The 23,468-nt window shown below is 37.2% G+C and overlaps 1 protein-coding gene across 7 annotated transcripts in view; it reads right to left on the minus strand.

The window, feature by feature from the left end:
* Nucleotides 1-12,592: 12,592 nt before the first annotated feature.
* Nucleotides 12,593-23,468, minus strand: part of ptprsa (protein tyrosine phosphatase receptor type Sa) — a 216,680-nt gene continuing 205,804 nt past the window's right edge. For all 7 annotated transcript variants that reach the window (XM_088426524.1, XM_088426528.1, XM_088426526.1 and 4 more), the window contains 3 exons: nucleotides 20,538-20,692; nucleotides 17,505-17,640; nucleotides 12,593-15,872 (listed from right to left, as the gene is read on the minus strand). In XM_088426524.1, the coding sequence (XP_088282650.1) occupies nucleotides 15,804-15,872; nucleotides 17,505-17,640; nucleotides 20,538-20,692 (360 nt within the window). In that variant the 3' untranslated portion in view covers nucleotides 12,593-15,803. The remainder of the gene's footprint in view (nucleotides 15,873-17,504; nucleotides 17,641-20,537; nucleotides 20,693-23,468) is intronic.

Here is a 23,468-nt window from a genome sequence, read left to right on the forward strand (position 1 = left end):
TGCAGCTCAGATAATCATCTCCCCCTTGAGTCATGCTTCCTTTTTGCTCCCTGAAAAAAGGGGACGGGCTTTGAGAAGAGGCACAAACTATTTGAGGCCAGAATGGGCTCCACAGAAAATGTTCAAAGCATAAATAAGACATTTTTAATGGTCCGCAGGGGGAAAAGACATTTGTCTCATTTTCACTGGCGTGAGGATACACCATCCTCTGACTCGCGCAACCATAAAAGGATGCCACTATGATCATATACGTAAGCAATTTGGCATTTTTAGGAACTTTTTAAGACAGATGTCAGTACTGCAAATGTGGACTAAGATCTGCATATACAGATGCTTAAATCCGCAATAAAGCTTTTCAGTTAGTTTTGGGTATGTTTTTGAAATTTTCAGTATTAAGTACAACACATTCGAAAGTACTTCGAATAGAGTACAGTATTTTCCACACTATAAGGCGCACCCTCAATTAATGACATATTTTAAAACGGTTTCCATAAATAAGGTGCACCGGATTATAAGGCGCACCCTCAATTAATAACATATCACAATCACAATATAGTAATACTCAAAAAAAAAAAAAAAAAAAAAAATATATATATATATATATATATATATATATATATATATATATATCTATATATATATATATATATATATATATATATATATATATATATATATATATATATATTACTTCAGTAGATTAATAACTCAACGTCAATATGACCAACCTGGTTCAACTGTAAACACACAAAAGAAACTGGTAAAGCTTATTTTATCAGTTCATTCCCCATCTACGGATCCCAATCTCAATATTGATCCATATATAAGGGGCACCATCAGCTTTTAAAAAAAATGAAGGCCTTTGGGTGCGCCTTATAGTGCGTAAAATACGGTAGTTTGAATAGATTCAAACATATCACTAATACGTGTGAACGTACTTGTAGGCTAAATGCTATAACACATAGCATTTTTTCCCTACATAACACTTGCTTATTTTATGACTGTTTGGTTGCATTTTGATTCATGAAAACATGTCTGTGGGTGGTTTGATAAACATTGACTTTTCTGTTGTTTACTTACTAATGTGAAAGTAAGAATTTGACATGATGGAAATGGGTTATATATATATACTTATGTATAAATAGCAGCATGCATGGAACACTTTGGAGTTATTAAAAAACAATTAATTCAAAACATTTTCATTATTATTAGCTTTATTTGTATTTATTTTATTTATTATTTATTTATTTTATTTAAAACTCCTCATACTACATTGATCTATTTAAAGTTAGGGTGACCACCATTGTCATGTGATCTGTTGTTTTTTATTTCTCCCTTGGCAGTGCGTATCCGGCGTAAATACGTGGGGAGCTGATAAGAGTTCATTGTTTCAATTTATTTATTAAATAATAAAATCACTTTTAGGACAATTTATATATCGATTCTGAATCTAGATTTTTGGGGGGAAAGTTTTTGGCTCAATTTTCTTTTTATCATAAAAATATTTATAAAAAAAATTAAACATGCTCAATTGAATTAAAAAGTTTTCATAATTTTTTGTCATTCAATTTATGTCGTAGAACCATGAATCAACCCTAAAATTGTCTACGCCTCTTTTGTGATTTAAACACAATCAAACCCCAGATGACCTTACCACTTTAACTCTGCTCTCTTTTTCGCCCTAATTTGAATATTTCTTCTATTTTAACAGCGAGAAGGTGCCGCTGCCCCCTCTGATGTTCCATTTGAATTTGCATGTGTCTCTCTGTTCCTAGCACTGATGTGTTGGTCTTGCCTTAAGTTGCTGGGCGCCAATCCCAGCCATTGTTTGCATGTCGACTCACCACATCCGGACATATATTTTGTCTGACCCCTAGTTCAGTGAAAGCCTTAAAAGGATTGAGTGATTTCCATTGCATTACGTGTAATTAGGCTGGCTTTTAACTGCTGCAAAAACACACACATTATCTCCTCCAGCTATCATTTCACTTCAAAGCTTTTATATACATTTGCAGCAGAAAATGTTTGTGTGTGATTGTGTGTCTGCGTGTGGGTGTGTGCATTCGTGTGCGTGCATGTGTGTGTGTAGTATCATAAAATCCCCAACATGAATTACTTTAAATAGTGTAATGAAAAGTTGACATTCCTAGTCATCGATCATAGTCATGCTATTTCTAAAGGCATCATAAGGGATCAATACCAAACACCCAAACTTAATTAATTGGATTCTGAATTTGCGAGGTCAACTAAATGCGTCTGTTAACAGAACGCCTTTCAGTTTTCTGTACTGCTTATGCTTGCCTATCCCGTTTCTAAAAACATTATCATGTATTTACATCCATCAATTGAGTAAATTATTGGAGTGAACAGAAAATCGTGATACAATGTAGGAACTATTGATTGATTGATTTTATTGAACATATAATAAACACATTTAAAATATTTGAGAACACAAAAAAGAAGCAAATAAAACAAAGTTAGTTAAGTTTTTTAAGTTGGTTCTTTAAAAAAAAAAAAAACTTTATAAAATTTAACATGATTTCCATAATCGCCACTTTAAAGGGTTGCGTCAGCTTTAAATTAACCATTGCTGGAGACTCAACATGAACACAATATTATTGTTATACACGGTCTCCTGTTGATTTAAAATGTTTGCAACCAATCATAACCAGAATCATTTTTATTGGCAAAGTATGTAAAGAAACATACAAGGAATTTGATCCCTGTAGTATGAGCTTCAAAAGTATTTCAGTCACAAGCCACTGTGCAAATGATGCGTAAAAGCCTCATGCAAGGTGACCAGTCATGCAGTTGTGCAGATAATCACCGTACTTTTTAGACTGACTTGTAATGCAATGATTGTGATACAAATTTGAGCGTGCGATAATGCAAAAAAAAAAAAAAAGTTCTTGAGCACTTCAAAATGTCTATACTGCCGTGGAATATTGATTATTGATAAAACAAAATGTAAAGACAGCAGAAGCGACACTAATCAATAGCGAGGAAACTACTGGAATGTCTACCGCCTTCTATTAATAATGGTGCCAATTTGATTTTGGTGCTCCAGTACACATATAATGAACTATTACACTAACAGAAATAATTTCTTTTCTTTTTAAAAATATCATTTATTTCAGCTTGCCTCAAAACTCTATTTTCGACTTTATCAAAGAGTGTGATGCAAGATAGCAGCCGTACCATGAAAACAACTCCATATGCAACAATACGATCAAATTAAGTGGAAAAGAAATACAATGTCAGTTTCATCTAGCATCCCTTTTATTTGGCTCCCATGTATCCATCAACAAACAGCAGCCTCAAGCATGCTGTTTTGTTTATACACTAATGAGCTGTAAAAATCCGGCAGAAATAAACAGAGAGCACCCAAAGCTGAGAAAATGAAAAACAACTAAACTTCAGATGAACTCAGCTAGAGGGTCACACCTGTGACAGAAATCTCCATGGGTGCAATGCAGACACATTTCATCTTCTATTTGAAACGAGAAGCAATAAGCACCATCTGAAATGAGCTTTTCCTTTAGTTTTCCAACAAAGAATTCTCTCAGTTCTTGCACACACACCACACACTCGTACTGGTGCAAATGTGCACGACATTCATTCAAAGGGAAAAGTCTCATTCAGTGATAGTTAAATGAGAATTAGCACAAACAGTTTGGTCTTGTTTGTTGACGGGGGGCTGTACGCAATATTTTCACAGGCGAGTATTGAATTTACAAATAGAAGTCCTTTTTTTATTGTTTGGCCTTTTCAAGAACACTGGTGAGCTGCAGCCTATCTCAGCTGACTTCAAGCAAAAGGAAGCCCAGACGTCAAACGGCTCACCGGTTAATCACAGGACACACAGACAGAATCTTTCATGCTTATTTTCACTCAGCCGTCACTGCGTAGGAATTGAATCCACGCTGCCTGCTCTGAGGTCAAACAAATATAACTACTATGACATCAGTGACCTGATGTCTGAGGTTTGGAAATTACAGAGTGGTAAATGATAAAATTAAAATGAAGACAAAGGAAATGCACTTCTCTTTCAACTCAAACATGAATATTTTATCATGAGGACCGCTTCACCATAAAATTAGACATATATATATTTTTTATGAGTAGCATACAGGGGGTCAATTCCCGGTGTCGCTTTATGTCTGGCTGGCATGGCACTAAAACACTTTGCACATAACTCACCACTTGTTTCTTTATTGACCCCTGGCCTAATAAAGATAACTGCAGTATTTATTGTTGCTATTACAGTCCAAACTGTGGTCAGAATTTTCCTTTATAGAAAAGCAAATATTGTGTGTCCAAAATCTGGCCTGGGGGCCAATGGTGGACTGCGGTCACATCTTATCCGGCCCGCAGTCCCTGTCATAAAATTAATATTGTCTGACCCGTAGCCCTGTTGACATGCTAAATATAATTTTGCATTCGCCCACAAGTAGGCAGCAACGCTATGACTCTGGGTTCATCTTGTCCCTCAAAATAAAAACGTTTCTACCACAAGCTTGCTTAAATCGATGGATGTCTGATGTATCCTTTGCGGAAGTATTGTAGCTTCTCAATGGTCATGAATGGTAACAGGCGTGTATCAGCTGGAACGCTGGATCAAGTTAAATTGTTTTAACCCATGTTGAAATACAGTTTATTATTTACTGAGTGTATGTTCTATTTGACACCATTTTTATAGAAAAAAAAAATGGATTTTAGTGAAACCTACTTCTCTGATGCAAATAAAATGTAACTTTTAGAATGAAAACTGTATAATTCTTCGGGTTTGAATTGTTTTATTGACGTCAAAACAACTTCTCAATGAGATTACTTTTTTTCCCCCGTTTTTGAAATGTAAACGTTAAGTCAGCATTTATTTTCAATATGTAATGTAATGTTTCAAACACAACCTACACTTGTGAAAATCATAGTATAGCATAGATTTATGTTTGTATTTCTCTACTAATGAATTAAAATGTTCTGAGAACATTCCATTTTCACTTTTGAATCGTAATTTTCACTGGTGAATACTGTTACTTAATTCCTGGTTTGTGAAGCTAAAATTTCAGCAAACATTTACTTGCAGTGATATGTCATGTTTCAAATAAACCAAGAGACATTTTAAAGAAACTTGAAATTCAAACACAAAAATGTAATATGAAAAGCATACTGATTTGGTAAAAATTGTTCAGATTAATCTGTGTTCCATGTGAAAAAGAATGTCAATCAGAAATTTAGCCATTAAATGCTCAGCCCTCAATTTTGCACCTGGCTCTTCCTTGTTAATAAAAGTTTGGGGTACCCTGTTGTATTGGAAATTGCTAAGCATATGCTGTTTATGATCATCCGAAGTTAACAACGCAATTTACATTTTTAAAATGTCAATTTTATGTGTACTGTCAGAATTCTTTCTTTAAAAGTACAATTGTCATTTAGAGCTTGAAACAGCTCTAGCCTCTTTGAAAACAGGATAAATACGTGCATGTTATTTCAGGGAAGGGCTTAACGAACGGGTGGCAAATGTTGTTTAACGTGAAAAAATCTTTTTGATAAAGATTGTTATTGTATTGTATTGTTTTGATAAAATGAATCCCCCAAAATATGGTAGAATGTTTTCTCTATCCGCCTCATTTCAGTGAGCACGCATTCAGAGTCAGACAAAGGATGAAACATCACTAATTTCATCAAATGATTTTGCCTTTGCAGTTTCATGAAAGGCGCAATCACAGAGCACTCTTCATTAGAGAAAGACTTTTAGTGGATACAGAGCTTTCAATATATTATTTGACTCACATTTATGCATTAAACAAACTCAGGTAAATCGAGTGGTAGACATCAGAGTTTGTTTATGATCCTCACAACCTTTTGGTTTTTTTCTAGCTCAAACTCGATTTCTCGGCATCTAACACTTGAAGTACAAACACTAACTCTGCCGGAATGTGATTTAATTGTGTCCAAATGGACATGTTTACAGGGGAGCTGTAATGGCTCTGTTGCTGGCGGTTTCATGTGTCCTTAATTATTATTGAATTATTCACTTGAGAGTGTTATGGTGGAGACAGCTCTGTCAGGGTTTATTCTCTGCCATCATTCTTCTGCTTTCCCATTACGAAGCTATTATCCCTCAATTTGCAAAGTATTTTAGCTGACATTTGAGACCAACGTGCTAATGAGCTGTAAGAAGAACAGTTTTCTCAAGACATGAGCCTAAATTTAAAGCGTAATGTGTTTAGCAGTTTAATAGCAAGATTTTAGAGGTGGCATGTTTCAAACATGCGTCATCTGCTTTCTGACATTTGAAAGAAAGGTTCATTGTTTTTATGCAGACGCAAAAGAACACTTAAAAGATAATAACAGCCATTTTAATTGCCATTATTTCAAACTCTACTACTTGTATAAACAAAATTGGCCCTCTGCATTTAACCCTCCAGAGATGTTGACATTTTTTTACCTTTCTGCAGAATAACTATCTATCTATCTGTCCGTCCGTCCGTCCGTCCGTCCATCCATCCATCCATCTATCTATCTATCTATCTATCAGGTATCAGGGTAGGCCATGGGGCGTTGACTTGTACACACACACACACACACACACACACGCATATAAATATATATATATATATATATATATATATATGTATATATATATATATATATATATATATATATATATATATATATATATATATATATATATATATATATATATATATATATATATATATATATATATCCCTCGTATCTTCCTCATTTCGCCCAGTCCTCTCATTCCAGTCTGTTCCACTCCTTTCCTCGCCCTCCACATTTTCTCTAGTTCTTCCTTCAGCCATTGGTATTTCTCCAGCTCCAGTGTTTTTTTTGGGATGTTGCTGTCACTCGGGATTGCTACATCTATCACAATTGCTGTCTTCTGATGTTTATCCACCACTACTATATCAGGCTATTTTGGCGAACACCAGTTTGTCAGTCTGGGTCCCACAGGATCTTGACCTGGTTGTTTTCTACCATCTGTATTCTAGGACCTCAAATATCAAGTGCCCATTTTCCATTACCGAATTCTGGTTACCTTGGTATGCCGTTCCATGTGTGCCCTGGCTGCCGGCATCTTACACCCTGCTGTGATATGTCGCATCCTGTTTGATGTGGTAGACCCTGGTCTCATTTAATCTTGTTTAGGACCTGCGATGATTACCGCCACTGTGCTGTGTTTCAGTCCAGCGCATGTATTAGTATGGACAATTATGCATATTTTCACTCAGGGGTAATCCCTAGAGTAAGATCAACATGACATACCCAGAAATCTGATGTAAACAGAGTTGAAACAATGCTGCCAGAGGACAAAAAGCCAAAGGTCTACTTGATGGGCCACAAGAGGGAAAAGAAGCAAAGAAGCCTTCTTCCCTCTTTTTTATTTTAATGACAGCAATCTGTCAGCAACAGCACTCTCGTTGGACACCGAGAGGCTGCAAGGACTCGGGGAACATAAGACAGATGATAGGAAATAACAGCATGAGGACATAAACACAGGAGCCATAGCGCTGTACACTTTTAGAACGACCAACGTTTACTGCTGGCAGATGTTTCACACAGACGATCCCCAGGCCATTCGGAGAATATAACCATTAAAGACACTTCCATGCTTAAAGTTCTTTTTTTTGACAACAATTAGCAAAACTTCATTCCCACATAGCTTTATTGCACATAATGACTGATGTGCATTGGTGGGTCCACTGGCGTGCAAGTTGAAGCGGGACTGAGTGTGCTTCGGAACAGTGTAATTAACATGAACAAGCGCCTCTAGAGAAGATAATACAGTTCAATACATCATCTGTGTTAAATTGAATGGAAATTGCCCATCATTACTTATAAATGGGATGACATTCAGGAGCCCATGATTCCTGCAGATGGCAGCAAAGTCTTTCCCGAGTACCAACATGAGGTCTCTCGACTTGTGTGTGGAGAGCGTTTTGACTGGACACGTTTCACACTCACGCGCATTTTAATGAGTTATATGTTTTAATGATTCCTTCCTATAGCACACGCTCTAGTCACGTTAGTAGCAGGAAGCTGGAGTTGATGCAAACCAGTTTTTCCATGCCAACACATGCAATATGATCACCTACTGCTGCGTCGACATTAGTTCCTGCATCAGTGCTCCTCGGTTGCTCATTCCAGCTTGTGATGGCTTCTTAGTGAATCAGTAGGCATGAGGCATCATGCCCGTGTGACACTTTTACTGTTCTGTCTGGAGTTGAAATGTCGGTACATGTCTTATTATAAAATGTGCTCATAAAGGCCTAATGGTGCGTCATGAATATTTCAGAGACTTGAATACCATACGGAAACGAGCTGTGGGGAAAAAATAACGCAACCTTAACAAGGCCCCTACGTGACAGATAACCTCCGCGGCCGACCTTTTTCCTGTTTCTTTTGACTTCTTCTTTTAAACGTGACTTGATTGGATTGATTCGTCATTCACGACAAAAAGAACTTGGCCACGGGGCTGTGGATAATCCAATTTATCGCTTTGCCATTTATTACACATTTCTGTGGCTTTTGGGTCCACTGTCACATCGATTCGTTGATTGCTTGCTTAGCTGGGTCCTAATGAGCTACTGTCTGAATCACTGCATAATCGTCGCCCTAATTCACTCCCTCGTCAACCTTAACGCTCGGCCTGCTGGCTCTCCACGATTAAAAAAAGAAGAGAGAAACTCAGCGCAGTGAGCAGACAATTAGGATCGTCAGCCATGAGATAGGGTGGCACTCGTCGTATAGTTCACTTCCTTGAATGGTCGTCTCTGCTGTGATGTAGTGAAATGTTGCTGCAGATTGCAGAAGTCTACAGTTTCCACAGAAAAAAAAAGCCACAGGGATTTGCTATCAATTTCTTTTCCCTTTGTGACCATACAACCTCCAAGTAAACAGATAGGAGAAGAGCCCCTCTCTCTGGAGGATGGATGAGAGAGCAAATACGAGGAGGTGAAGGTACACCCTTATCAGGCGGTGTGCATGGCATTTATCCAGCTTGAAGAAGGGCTTAAGGAAGCGCCGGCATGTTTGTCAAGTGCCAGGTCGGTAAATATAGGAGGCGGCTAATCAGGCAATCTAATAACATAAAAATTGCACCATCTGTTTGCTTCATTGGTTGTCCTGCATGCTTTTTCCTATAGAAGCTGCTGTGTAATTATGACTGAACCATCAAGTCAGTGCTGCCTGCCCTTGAGGCATCACGGTAAAGATATTTCATCAGATATTTGTCTATTTAACACACTCTGCGCAAAGGGAGGTAATGATCAAGAGGCCAAATATTGAAAACGACAAGCTAAGAGGATGAAAGTTTGAGAGGCTGCAAGACAAGTTAGACACATTAAGTTGCTAAAGTGATTCGAAAGTGTCGGTTAAAGGCTCACCCAAATGCTTGCATTGCTATCACACATAGCTCTCAAATGTTCAATAACTAAAACATGACAAGTAAAGAAAAGTCATGAGAGGAGACCATGGAGGAAAGCTCGAGTCCAAAAATAATTGCAGTTGGTAAGACTTTTGTAAAAGCGCACCCGGATGTTCCACAGTATTAAAAATATGGAAATTAGGGGTCGTTGTGAATTCAGTTCGGGATTTCAAACGGAACTGGTATATACATGCAAAATAGTTATTCTGAAAAACAGTTAAAAGTATATGTCTTTTGAAACCCATTATTACAATTATTATTTAGAGGTGCAATGATAATAATCAACAATGTATCAAAATCATTATTTTTGATCATGGATTAATGCTTTTCAATCTCAAATCCAAATCCTCAGAATTTTCAAGACAATACTCTTCCATTTCTGTTAATTATCTTGTGCTGAATCAAGATCGGCTCAAAAGATATACTAATGTGTTGGAAAACAAAGAACAACATATACTGTATGCTTAGTATTTCATTAAGTGCTAAGCATGAAAACAAACAGTAAGTTGAATCAATTAATGGATGTTTTCTGCACTCTTAATTGAAAAAAAAAACCCATGTTTCAAATTAAAGGAATGAAAATTCAAATGTTATTTTTAAATCCAAAGATAAAGCTTTAGCCCTTGTACTTGTCAGGTGACTTACACCATTGGGGGATGTGGACTTATTAAATATAATAAAGTGAGAATATAAACATATTTTTAGATAAAATTTAGCTTTGACAAGATTGTTCTACGCACAACAAATAGCTATCTTGGCAGACATGTTGGAATGATGAGAATGAACCCAATACTGTATACCCAAGCAAACATAAAATAGAATTATTATATATATATATATATATATATATATATATATATATATATATATATATATATATATATATATATATATATATATATATATATATATATATATATATAAACCCTAACACACACACACACACACATGCACGCACGGATACAGGTAGTATATAAAACAACAACTGTCTCGGTTGACCACAAGAAGTCAAAAGAGCAATTTCTTAAACCAAAATGTAAATTATACATTATGGTCAGCACTATGTTCTATTCATTCACTCTATTCATTCATTGCACTGAAAGTAAAACCTTTTTGTGGTCTGCTGCAACAATGAACTGAAAAGAAACACAGAAGTTTGCAAACAATGGTGCTATGATTAAATCATGGTCTTTCATCATTTCCAATGCACTGTAGTTAGGAGGAGCTGGACTTGAGTATTTTGTTTAACAATTCATTATTTTTGGAATTGTACTCATTAGGAATACGAATGGACAGAAGCCTTTCAAAGTTGACAGATGTAGATAATAAATTTGTTTTCCAAAAATCTGCCCCCAAGTTTCTTGCAAGAAAATATGAACACAGCTGTCTTTTTTTTTTCTTTAAATACAGCACAGTATATTCTTTAAAAAATCCCTAGAATGTGGACATGCAGGTTTCAGTTCAAACTTGCAGTAAGCTATTCAAAGTATTTGCACGCTTAGAACAATAAGGACAAATCCTCTATTTTTTTTTTTTTTTTTTTTGCTGTGGAGTGAAAAAGTGAAAACCGAAATTTTAGCTTGTATGTTACAGTACTTTTTGGTCACTTGCATATGATTAACATTTTAGAAGACAAGATTATTTGTAGAAACACATTTTGTCATTATGCAAGAGAAGAGACAAAGTAAATTGGAGTGAATAGGATTTATTATTTAGTTGCGTGATGGTGGTCATCCGGTGTGGTTGTGCCTGAGGCCCAAACCAATGCGACCACTATTCCCCGGGTTGAATGATCTAAAAGCCCACACTGTCTGCTTATTCAGCTGACAGCTCCCTGTTTTGAGGATTCCAGGAAATGAAGTTCAAATTGCAAAATCTTAGCTGGCAATAACTGCTTCCATTTTATGATCTATTGAAATCACAAACATTTGGATTCTTTCATGTTTTTCCAGCTTTAAATAATAAAGTTGTTGTTTTTTTTTAGGTCTCTTTTTTTACATGTGAAATGAATGCGCTTTCTGTTTGATTGCATTATTCTTTGAATTGGCTTTATTTTGCTTCCGTCATAACGTGTTGTCATCAGTGAACATTGGTGAGCCTTTCTCCAAAGATGACATGAACAGGGCCTTTCATCCGCCATTTTTTTTTTTTAAATTTCTTTGCTAAAGGTTAATCATGTCCTCATTAACTGCATAAAAACCTTATGCTAATACTTACACCCAGTGTTTTTCTGTCGTTTTCCAGATGTTCCAAAAAAATTCTCTTAATCCGTACACACTCTACACTATCTATGTGTTACACAGCTAACTTCTTATGTAGTCTGTACAGACAAATGGAAATTCTCAAACTAAATGAAAAATATAGCATTATTTATAGTTTCAGTGTAACGGGATGCACTTGAACAAGAGAACATTACAGTCATATGCGCCAGAGCTTTTTCTCATATTAAAAGTGGGTGTCTTCAAATAAAATCATGTACAGATATAAGTCCTTGAAAATATTGATCAGGTTTCTCATGTTCATCTGTGAAGAGCAAAATTTAAGGATTTAAGATGACTTCAAATAGTTTTGAGGAGGTATTTAGGTTAATCCTTGGTGACAATTACTATTGTTTTATTTAGCTTGCCCTTGCCAGAGAGGGGACTTTTCATTTCCTTAGAGCTAGCTTCTGAAGCTGGGGATTGGACCATTAAGGTCCCCCCTGCCTTTGGCCACCGTCCAACCCACAAGGGAATTGACCGCTATGGCCCCTCCCTCAGGTAGTGAGTCCATGGAAAGGGGTACCCTTCTACATTCATCGAGCGAGCTGAGATTGACTCTGGGATCTGGGCAGGATGCTTCTTGGAGGCCTCCCTGGTCCCTGGTTAAATGTTTCAGGCATATCCGACCAGGTGATCCCAGGGACAACCCGGGGTATGCTGGAGAGACTCCCAGCGGTCCTAGGATCCTCAGAACGCCTCAGGATCCTCCTGGTAGAGTTGGAAGGAGAGGTTGGGAAGGAGGAAGTATGGGCTTCCCTGCTTTAGCTCTGCCCCCCCAGCCTGTAACCGGATAAGCGGTAAAAATGGCATTTTTCAAAGTTTTTTTTCGGCAAGTGTAGGTAAATCCATCATCATAACATAAAATCCCAGGAAAAGCTGTTTTTCAGACAACATTTCTTTAATACAAAGTCAACATATCTACATACACAGTGGCTTAAAACCAATCATTTTTCATTTAGATGTAATCGTTTGAAAGTGACAGCACTTGGCTCTCATACAAATGAAAACTAGTTTGAAGTTCTTGATCATTCTGTCAGGATGTTGTGGATAACACTTGATTCTTTTCTTTGTCTTTTCTGTTCGTCTCACCCCTCGTTTTATATGACATTTTCCAATGATTGTGGCAGGTGTTGAAACAGAGTCAAAAAAGTTCTATTGCACAAGCTTCCAAAGACCTCCACAGTTACAGTTTCGGCATGGGCGCTCCCATCAGTTCCACAGCAAGGGTTTTTCCATTTTGATGAAACATGTCAAAGTTCCAGCTGTTCCTAACGTTGTGCTGGGAATGCGAATTTGCTTTGCTTGCGAAGTTTTTTGGTTGTTTTGATTTTGCCTTCGTTTTTTCCACTCCTGATTTCATTTTGCGTCCCGTAAAAAAAAAAAAAAAAAAAAAAAAGAAGAAGATCCTGTACATAGGATGTCGAAAAACACTAGTCACAACGCAGCCATACTGTATCTGGTTTATTCTGGATGCATTTGACAGAAATATTAACTGGTATTTACGGGCAAAAGTAGTGAGATGACAAGCACATTTGCCTTCTTTTATGATCTAATTGGGTTGTGTGATCAGGTGCTTCCAGTTTAGCCTGTATAAGGAAAATAAAAAAATCAGGGAAATAAACAAATGGCAGCTGTAAAGGCCAGGGAGCATGATTGGAGAAAGTTCTTACCCGAAGAAAATTAAACCAATATCAAGTTGGCAATAAGCAACTCCTCGCACTGTTCCAATGCATCACTTAAGCTTGAAGGTTGAATGATTTACAAATACATATAATCTATATATTTGTTTATTTACATGTAGAACATTGTGTATATGTAACAAAAAATAATTACCACATTATGTTGGAAAACAATAAGTAAAAAAAACAAAACAAAAAAAATAAAAAAACAAAACAAGAATGTACAGTGTACATAAGTGTTAAAAAAAAAAAAAAAAGCCGAGGGTCATAGCTTGTATATGGTCATACCAAGTGCAGTATGTCAAATTTGGCTGATTCAGATAACAATAGAATACAATTTTTGTCTTCTTGGATAAAATGTGGACACATTTTGCCTCAGCTGTAAAAAAAAAAAAAAAAAAAGATAATAGAATAATAGCAAATACTAATGTATACAAAATTAATGTTAATGTGCAATTCTATGAAAATCAATCTGCAATGCATATCCTCATCTAAACCAGGATGAGGATCCAAACGGGGCAAACAAACATGTTGTTTTGTAAGACACACAATGTTTTTAGAAAAAAAAAAAGAAGAAGCTAAAATGGAAAACAAAAGACGTCATCCTATTTCCAAGCACTGGGCTGGTAGGGCAAGAGAACAAAAAAATAGGCATGATTTATTCTAAGATGGATATACTGTATTTTTATAGTCTGCATTTAAATATATTTGAATGTGTGAGTGCCGTATATATCTACATATATGCGCACGTCCACACAGACATGTAATACTGAAGATTTCTACAGTGAAAAAATAGAATGTCTTTTAACATAATATGAACAAATAAGCACTTCTCTTTTGCTATTTTTTTTTTAGAAAATGCAATACAACATCTCTGTTAAAAAAGAAAAGAAAAAAGTTAGCTATGTAATGCAAAATAAGTCATCGTAATACAACACTGATGTTTTCATAATGTTACAATAACAATAAGGCTTTTTTGGAAATACAAAAAGATTACACACAGTTCTGTCCATCGCTCTGCTTGTTTTGTGCGCAGCTTTTGGAAACCTTCGTAGAGTCCAAAGAAGCACATACCAAAGCGTTGACACCTCAAAATAAAAGCCCGCTGAGCTCATCTCAGGAGTCACATTTAAATTAGTGCGTCATATCCAACCTGCAGTTTTTTGGCGGGGACTTTATTCAAGTTCTTTTTCTCAAGGATGTGCAAGTTACTTGTACCGAAGATTTTGAGAGCCAACAAGCTCTGCCTTTGTTATCCACAGAGTAAAAAGGGTTCAAAGTAAATATTTAACAAATGAATAAATGTTCGATGACTCTGAAATCAAATGTGTCAAATACCTGGTTTGTATTTGAAACGCCCAATTTTTTTTCATCTTTTGAAATAAGAACCTATTTTGAGTCACACACGAAATATGCAGCATGTTTGGTTAAAAAGAAAAATAAATGCAAAAAACACATTGAAGTATCGATGATGACCATTTGTCACTGTACACAAAGAAAGGCTTTGTGGCCCCAACATGTCTGCTTTATCCATTTGTTAAAAAGCTTTTCACCAGATGTACGTCTTGTAATGGACTGCAACCCCAAAGCTTGTGTAAAAAAAAAAAAAAAGAGAAGAAAAATTCTCATAGACGAGCAAGCCGCTGCTTCGTTTCGCAGGCACAGCTTCCCAGAGCTCTCTAATGACTTGCAAAAGAGATTCCCATCGGTGACAGAACCCATCCGAAGCTATGTGACGCTGCTTTTGTCCTGACAACTTGCCTTCTGATCGTGTGATGTGAGATGTACTGCCACACTTTCTTCAAACAAACATTGCGCATCATTAGTGTGTCTTGTTTCTCTGCCGATTCAATAGGCAGCCATTTTGCTTGTGGTTGGGAGCATGAAGGACACATTTCTCATATAGACAACCACGATTTGGTCAAATCTTTGAATATTACCCACCAAAATTGCTGAGAAGGGGAAAAAAAAAAAGATACTTTGAGCTTCCTTTAAATCCAGGTATAGCAAAACTCACGAAAGAAGTCCACTCCATTTTGGCTACAGCCATCTCATGATATCTCGTTGCCATCTGTTGTGACTTTTTTTTTTTTTTTTTGTGAATGTTTACAATGTCTTTATGGAAACACTTGAGGTAAGGTTAGATTTCAGACACTTGGATTGCCCCCACAGCTTGAGCCAATGCCGCTCCTGATGACGGTCTTCTTTCCTTAACTGAAGTCTGAGCTAACTGGGTCCAATTGAAATTATTCTGGTTGGAGTTGTGTGTACAAATCTGGTATCTTGGTTTAATGCGTCTGAATGAGGAGCGGTGCGATTGTTGTGACACCGCTGTTTCAAAATTCAAGTTTCTATGGCTCAGCAGACTGTTGAGGGGGTGACAGGACTCAAGGGGGAAAGGGATGGCTTTTACGTTGCATAGTGATCAAAGCTTCCTAAGTACTCCAGAGCGGCGTGATAGCAGAACTGGTACTCATCCTGTAGAAGAACGGAAGGGGAGATATAATCTTTACAGTACTTTGAGCAAAGCTTTGATTGCCACATCATAAAAAGCGTTCGTTTTTAAATGCGGATTATGCCATGAAAAACATTCAATGCATTTCATGGCTGTTTTTTTTTTTTTTTTAACCAGAAACTTTTAGAGGTCATTTGATAGCTACTTCCACTCAACTTTAATTAAATGTAGCTGCCCTCAAACAAAGTTGAGGACATTCATGCACATTCTGTTCAGAGGCAGGTGGTCAGCAGGTCCCAGGTGGGCCGGCGCTCTGTTAACCTGCCGCAACGCAGGCGGCGTTTGAAGCCAGTAAGTGCTGTCTAAAGATAGGCGCCCGGTGTCAGGGCAGCGAGGCATCAAGGACTGCTTGAAACCAACTGCATTTCCTGTTTAATGAGATGCCGTCAAACTGCCTCTGGAACACGCGGTTTTATCCCCCACTGGTTCAGAGGGCTGAGTATGAGGTGCTGGCATGTCCAGGTTGTTTAATGAGACTCCCCGCAGCGGGCATAACCCTTCATATTGCATATTACAATTCCGTTCATTAATAATTTGTTTAATTCCAGCCGTCTGTTGAATATCCGGTAACTAAAGCCACACACTATGGAAATTTTCTAGTGTCCTTCGTTTGATTTGGCCCTGTGTATAAACATTAATAGTGCAAATATTAACAGCAGCTCACTCCATGAAAATACATTCGAATGATTACTAAATAATTTAGCCACTTTAAGCAGAAAAAAACAGGTGTGTCAAAATAACAGTAATCGAGATCAATTAGATATATTTAAATCTGTATATTTTTTCAATCGAGTGGATCTAATTTTAAATCTCTAAAGCTATGTTTTCTGTATGCTAATTAGATCTGGGTTTTATTTCATCAGACTTTAGTGCTTGAGTTGTTGCAGATTGGAAAACAAAAGGTGCATTCATCCTGAAGTCACAGCCACAGATTGGTTGTCATTATGTTTGACATAACCTGATAGTCTCCTGTTGTGGGTGAGAGTTCAAGTTAAGGAGCAAAATGAAGATGTGAAAAAGGAAGACTCAGGTAACAGCCAATCGCATCTTGCAAACATCACAAGACAAAACCCAGAAAACAGGTAACCCCTGATCTGTCATTACTTGAGCCTTATCATTTTCAGTCAACAGTAAGTGGAAAAGTGTATTTTTAAGGTATTAATTATAGATGAAAAATATATATTTTTACATCAGATTAATGATAAACATTTTAGTGCTAATACTGGCCAAATAAGTAATGCCATCCTTTTAAATCTTAAAATAATAACATACCCTGCGCAGCACCTTTTATATTCAGTTTTGAGGAGTTCATACAATCACTGACATCATACGTGTTGAAAAACGGTGCTGTTCATTTTTTAATGTATTATCTGGTCTATTTTGCTATAAAAATGGCAGTATCAAGTGTGCAATGTGATTAAAGTTAAAGGCAAGTTTGGGTGTCCAACCCTTGCAGTGCAAGCAATTTCTAGCACATTCTGATGAATTTCTATCACACCATTTTTGTTTAAAATACAAACCACAGTGGTTAAACTACAATTGTATTCTTTAAAGTTGGAAATATCTTTGTGTGTATCACGCAAGGAACATCTGACCTCAGTTTGGACCATCGCTGGTCTCTGTGTCCGGAGCATCTTCACTGTCTGGAAGATATCAACAACGCCTTCGTAACGCATTCGCTCCAGGACGATGCTGAGGGTGATAAAGACGCCAGTTCTGCCCACACCAGCACTGTGTACATACAAATTAGAATTGCAGAATTAGGACCTCTTGCAAATAAAATACAATAATCTTCTCCCCTTTCTAAAATGCATGCTGTGCAAGTCAACTTCTTGGCTCACACTGAAGGCAACTAATTGGAAACCTTGACAACCATCAATCAAGAGGCAAGGTCACAGTAATGATGGCAAGGATGAAAGCAATCTATTTGTCAGATAAATAACAAAAACATCTTGACATCTTTCTGGCTGCAGCTGCTGTCCAGAAATACTGTCTTGAGTCTTAACTGGAATCCGTAAATACTTCAAAGCTGCCTCTCTAAGCTGCTTTGCTGTGAAATGACTTCCACTTCACCAAAGGAACAATAATTGATATGACAACAATTTTATTTAGGCTTCCTCCAAATGCTAAAGCTATTTTGTTGACTGATCAACGGAAGCGATGGCTAAAGCGCTAGGGGGTATGTCTGTGCGTGCGTGTGTCAGAGAACAAAACTTTCAAAGACCAAAGTCTTAAAAAGACCTTTATAATATAAAACATGGTTGTTCTTAGCTGACCTGCCTTTCTACCACCCACTAACATCCTCGCCGACTTTCAGTTCTGCTGTGTCGCTAAGGCCGCCCAAAGCCGCTTCTAGGGAGTCGATCACAGCTTTGTCACATGGATTCTAAACTCCTCTTCTCTCACCAGTAGCATCCATTCTCTCCAAATATGAAAGGGTTGACCAACCATGGCCGCCCGAGAGAATTTGGAGTCTTCCATTCACGCAGCGTAATCAGGCAATTAATGACAAAACGCACAAAGGTCTATTAGATAGTGGCTGAGAAAAAGAATGGAGGCGGGGAGAAGTGGAGTGCTTGGTGGGAGCGGAATAAAGGATGGCTGGGGGAATGAAGGGATTGAAACTAAATGAGGGAGTAGAGCGGGGGATTAGGAACTCGAAATTGGGATGACAGATGAGGAAGGCGCCGACTAAGGGAAAAGGACAATGCCTTCATCAAAGAGACGACAAAGCAAGGTGCCTGCAAAGAAACCAATCTTGGTATCAAAGGTAGCATGACACATATGCTTTAATTCGATAGAAAAAGACAGATTGAATATCAACAGGAAAAAAAACATGAAAAGAACTCCCTTTTAAATGACTTCTAAAACATGACTGAACTGATAGTAAATGTTACTTTTTCTATGGCTTTCCAAAAAAAATGTGGTTAAAAAAAAAGCGTTCAAAGGGAGTGAAGGGAGTTGCTATTCACTCACTCTGTATTATTTTAACATCAAAATGACCTTGTTCAGAGTGCAGCATCTTTTCATATTCTTTAAAAAAAAAGATAAAAATCTATCAAGGTTGAATACCCTCCGTGACCCACCTCTTTACAACAGTTAAATGTAGTGTATATTCTGCCCATGAAACCAATGGAAGTCTTCATCAAGGCAGTGGTTCTCAAATTGGGGTACATATACCTTTGGGTGTATGTCAAGGCAAATGGCGGTACGTATACCTTATGTCAAGGTACTTCTGTATTTCCTCATGAGGCTTAAAACATATTTCAGAGGGGCTATGCCACTGGTTGAGAATGACTGCATTAAAGAATTATAGTAGTTCCACAAGAATTATTCGTACAACAATGTAGGCCTAAGAAAATGGTTCCTTAAAATTACATTCGCTAGTCCTCCAGTGACAAAGTTTTGAAGTCTCAGCGGGCCATTGGATGGCATGGTGGCGGATGGCTTCCTAAATCGGGGAAAGGCGACGTAATGCTAGATGATATCATTGGACCCGTGTGACACTAATGTGGAACAATAGCTGAAATTCCTCATTTAGAAAATAAAAATATATTTACTTGACAGAAAGAAAATGAGTCATACTGTTAATGCGTTTGCTCATCGACTTTGAAGCAGTCGTAACCATCTTAAATTGCAGCTGGCAATTCCTTGAAAACATTTGAAGGAATATATCGTAAATGTTCATGTTTTGCACTTTAAATACTCTGCAATACAACAAAACCTTATGAAAGGTATTTTTGAAACAAATTTGGCACTTCACCTAGTATGCAATTATTAAAAATTAAAACAATTCTGGGACAAATGTAACCAATTGAATGTTTACATTTTTATAATATATACATTAAATATTTTAAATATACATATTTAAAATAATTTAATTTTGCAGTGTGAATACATTGCTGTATCACACCATATTTTCATACAAAAGATACAAAAATGACTCATTCGCAAGGCCCATCACTAAATATGAATAATCTGAGCTCTGGATCATGACCACAAGCAAATATCAGGTTCTCCCCAAGTCCAGTACACCAAGTTAATGATGTAGGTTACCTTGGATTCTACACCCCAGGTATTGGAATCCATCATGGATCATAAAAACAAAAAAGAATGGCTGTTTTATTTCATGTTCCTCCTCTTTGCAAATGCCAAGCTGCATCTCAGCCTTATCAATTATGAAAGAAATGGGCCTGTGGAGGTCCAGAATATTACCATGGCAAAAAAGAGAGGGAGTTTAATACTCTGTGATGCTGCGAGGACTACACCACAGCAGGCAGTATGCTATTTAATAACAGTGTTGGTTGAAAAAATGTGACTGTCTTTGGATTTAATACTGTTATATTATGCATGGTTGGTTCTCTTCAATAGAAAATCTTAAGAATTCAAAATATATTGTATATATTGTGGGTCCCATATATATACGTTTTTCATGATATGCATGGTCTCTTCTCTTCAATAGAAAATCTTAAGAATTCAAAATATATGGTATATATTGTGGGTCACATATATATAAGTTTGTCATGATATGCATGGTCTGTTCTCTTCAATAGAACATCTTAAGAATTTAAAATAAATTATATTGTGAAGGTCCCATATATATTACAAGGTAATAGGGGTTCTCCTACCTGCAGTGGACAGAGATTGGGCCATCCTGTCCAAATTGCTCCTTGGTTTTATGCACCTGGCCAATAAAGTCGATGAAGCCCTCGCCGGATTTTGGGACGCCTTGCTCTGGCCAGTCGGTAAACTGGAACTGCCGTACTGTCCTGGATTGACCATCCTGCAGAAACATGGAAGAGGTGAGTAGCCAAAAAAGTGTAAAACTCATATAAAAACACACATTTAAAACATCTATCCATTAGCAAAAGCCGCTTATCCTCACAATGGTCACAGGCTTGCTGGTGCCTATCCCAGCTGACTTCAGGCACGAGGCAAGATAGGCGATATAATCTGAAATGGACAGTTTATGACCACTGAAAAGATGTTCAAAGTGGTTGTCTTGCCAGCGAATGATAAATTTGTATAAAGATTCAAGGTTAGACAATTAATATCCTAAATTGAGGTTCAAGGTCAACAGGAAAACTAACACCATTACAGGTGAAATGATTAATAATAGTATCTTAACAACTAATGGAATCTTGCAGGAGTGCATAATTTCCACCAATTTTCTGCAAAATGAAACATCATTTAGCAATTGCGTGCTATCTAATTAAGTTGATTCTCGTCCACCCAATTGTCTCAATTTTCAACCCTGCCAGTTTTGTTGGTGAGCCGTGTGAGGTGGCTCCTACTTGAAACCAATCAATAGTGCATCGGCATGACACGCGTCTTGTCTCAGACAGCGCGTAGCATAGTATAATCCTGTGAGGCGATCGATAGTGCAATTTGATGGATGAGTGTTGGGGGAGGGAATGGATGTTTTTAGAAGCATGACTAAATGACTAGTTCAGCAGGATTTGGCATTAAATGCCGAAAATAGAAAATAAAAACTGACGCGTTTTTTTAGGCTAGCTGAACAAAAAGCCAAAGTATTTTGATGTGAGACTGACACTTAAAAACTTGCTAAATGGCAAGACCTTTAAATTGCTCATTAGTTCATGAGCAAGAATTCATTGTGAGAAGAGAATAAAATCAATAATTCCAGACAGGTGTTTACTTCCTCACTATTTGCATTAAGTCTTTCACTTAATGCTCATTATACCATCACGGTAAAAGGTTTAAAACCATTACTACAATGTGATGAAAACCAAATCATTTTGTCTCAGCTCCACCATGTTAGCAGAGATAGCCTATATGAGCACTTTCATAATAACTGCTTAATGGACAAAATAAAATAAAACAGGCAGAGCGAACAGTTGCACACAGGTTATATATAGTATGGTATTACTTTCACCAAAACCTTATTGTTATTACTTGGATTAACAGTCGATTTGTTTTATAATTAATTATGCCCGTGCAATTATAACATGAGAGCTGGTGCGTGTGCTGCGGTGGACGACTGCGTTGTAACATCACCATTCTTGCTCCTGATGCGGCCGAGCTAAGATGTTTACGTCGCTCTCCCTCTACTGTCAATGATTCAAGCAGTAAAACACAGTTACAGTTGTTGGGTGGTGCAATGCCGTTAAGCTATTGTGCATGGTTTTGGGCTCGTGTTGTGGTCACAATGTGACGTCCGTCAAAGGATGGTGCAGATTAGTGTGCATCCTATTTGCAGTACTTATGCAGCTGAGCAGTATCGGTGACTCATAGTTTTAGCTCTGCGATTACAACCAGGGCAAACCCAGGAAAAAAAAAAAAAGTAGATCGTGGGATATTGGAGCACTCGTTGGTTTAATTTTTAAAGGTTTATCAGTTTTTATGGTTTATTCGTTTTGTTAAGGAATCCATAAATTGTCTATTTATAAAACTGATGTCCCTACTCTCAATGTTTTCAATGGTTCAGAAGTAAAGAAAAAACAAATATGCAGTATGTTATGTCAGGTTATCATCAAGATAAACTCTTTAAAGAGGTATAATAATCATGGTCAGTTGATAGATAAAAATCCCAAACGGGTTCAGAAAACGGTTCCATTAAAGGCTGTTCACCTCACTGAGGTCCAAGAAAGTGCGAGGCTGTAAGAACCTTCCAGCCCACGCAACCAGACTGAGAAAGTTTCTTTCCGCAAGCCATCAGACTCTTGAACAAAAGCGCTACAAGGTGCAACAACTGTAAATGTGCAATAACACACATTTCCCTGAATGTTACCTTATGGGTACTGTCTCTTGGAATTGCATTATGGTTTTTTTAATCTTATTTTATCCTTTTGAAACATATCATGTATTTTATTGGAGCTTCTCAGCAAAAGCCTTTTCATGTGTATGCAATCGAGTGCATCTAAGTGACAATAAAGTAAATCTGCTGTTGATTTGCAATGTAATGTATTATCCGTGACTGATTTATAAGAATTTGGCCAATAAAAATAATAGCATCAAATCTACAACCTTCACCTAGTTGCTGCTGTTTTTAACAGCTTTCATGCCACAATGTGCTCAAACATGTTTAATCCAGTGGTTCTATCACAGGAATTTCCATACACTTTTTGTACATGTCATGTTTGTGTTGTGGTTTTGGGAATAGATAGCATGTTAACGTTTCGTCCATTGTCTTTCATCTGCAAAACATTACGCCTAAGTAGCAGGATTAAAAATAAAACGAGAAAGGCAAAGACAACAGCACAATGAGCGATGTGCTAAGTAAGGAGAAGAGGGGGGAACAAAGGAAATTTTAACACACAACCTGAGGGCCCACGCTGCGTGTCAAATTGTGTGATTAAATACGTGACTGGCTCGCTAGATGTGAGTGTTGAAGCGTGCAAGCAATGCTATTACTCTGAAGAGGAATTTGTGCAAGCATACTTTCATTTTAATCAAACAAATATGTCAGCACATACAGTCAGTATATAGGGTTAATTTTATAGTTTATTCCCATGAGCACTAATGTTTTTGGGGATCCAAATCAAACAACCTACGCATACTTCTCTCACAAGTGCGCCTGGAATTGAAGCACTTCCCCA

This window comes from Hippichthys cyanospilos, chromosome 10, assembly GCF_059441005.1.
Source record: "Hippichthys cyanospilos isolate Australia breed blue-spotted pipefish chromosome 10, RoL_Hcya_1.0, whole genome shotgun sequence".
NCBI lineage: Eukaryota > Metazoa > Chordata > Actinopteri > Syngnathiformes > Syngnathidae > Hippichthys > Hippichthys cyanospilos.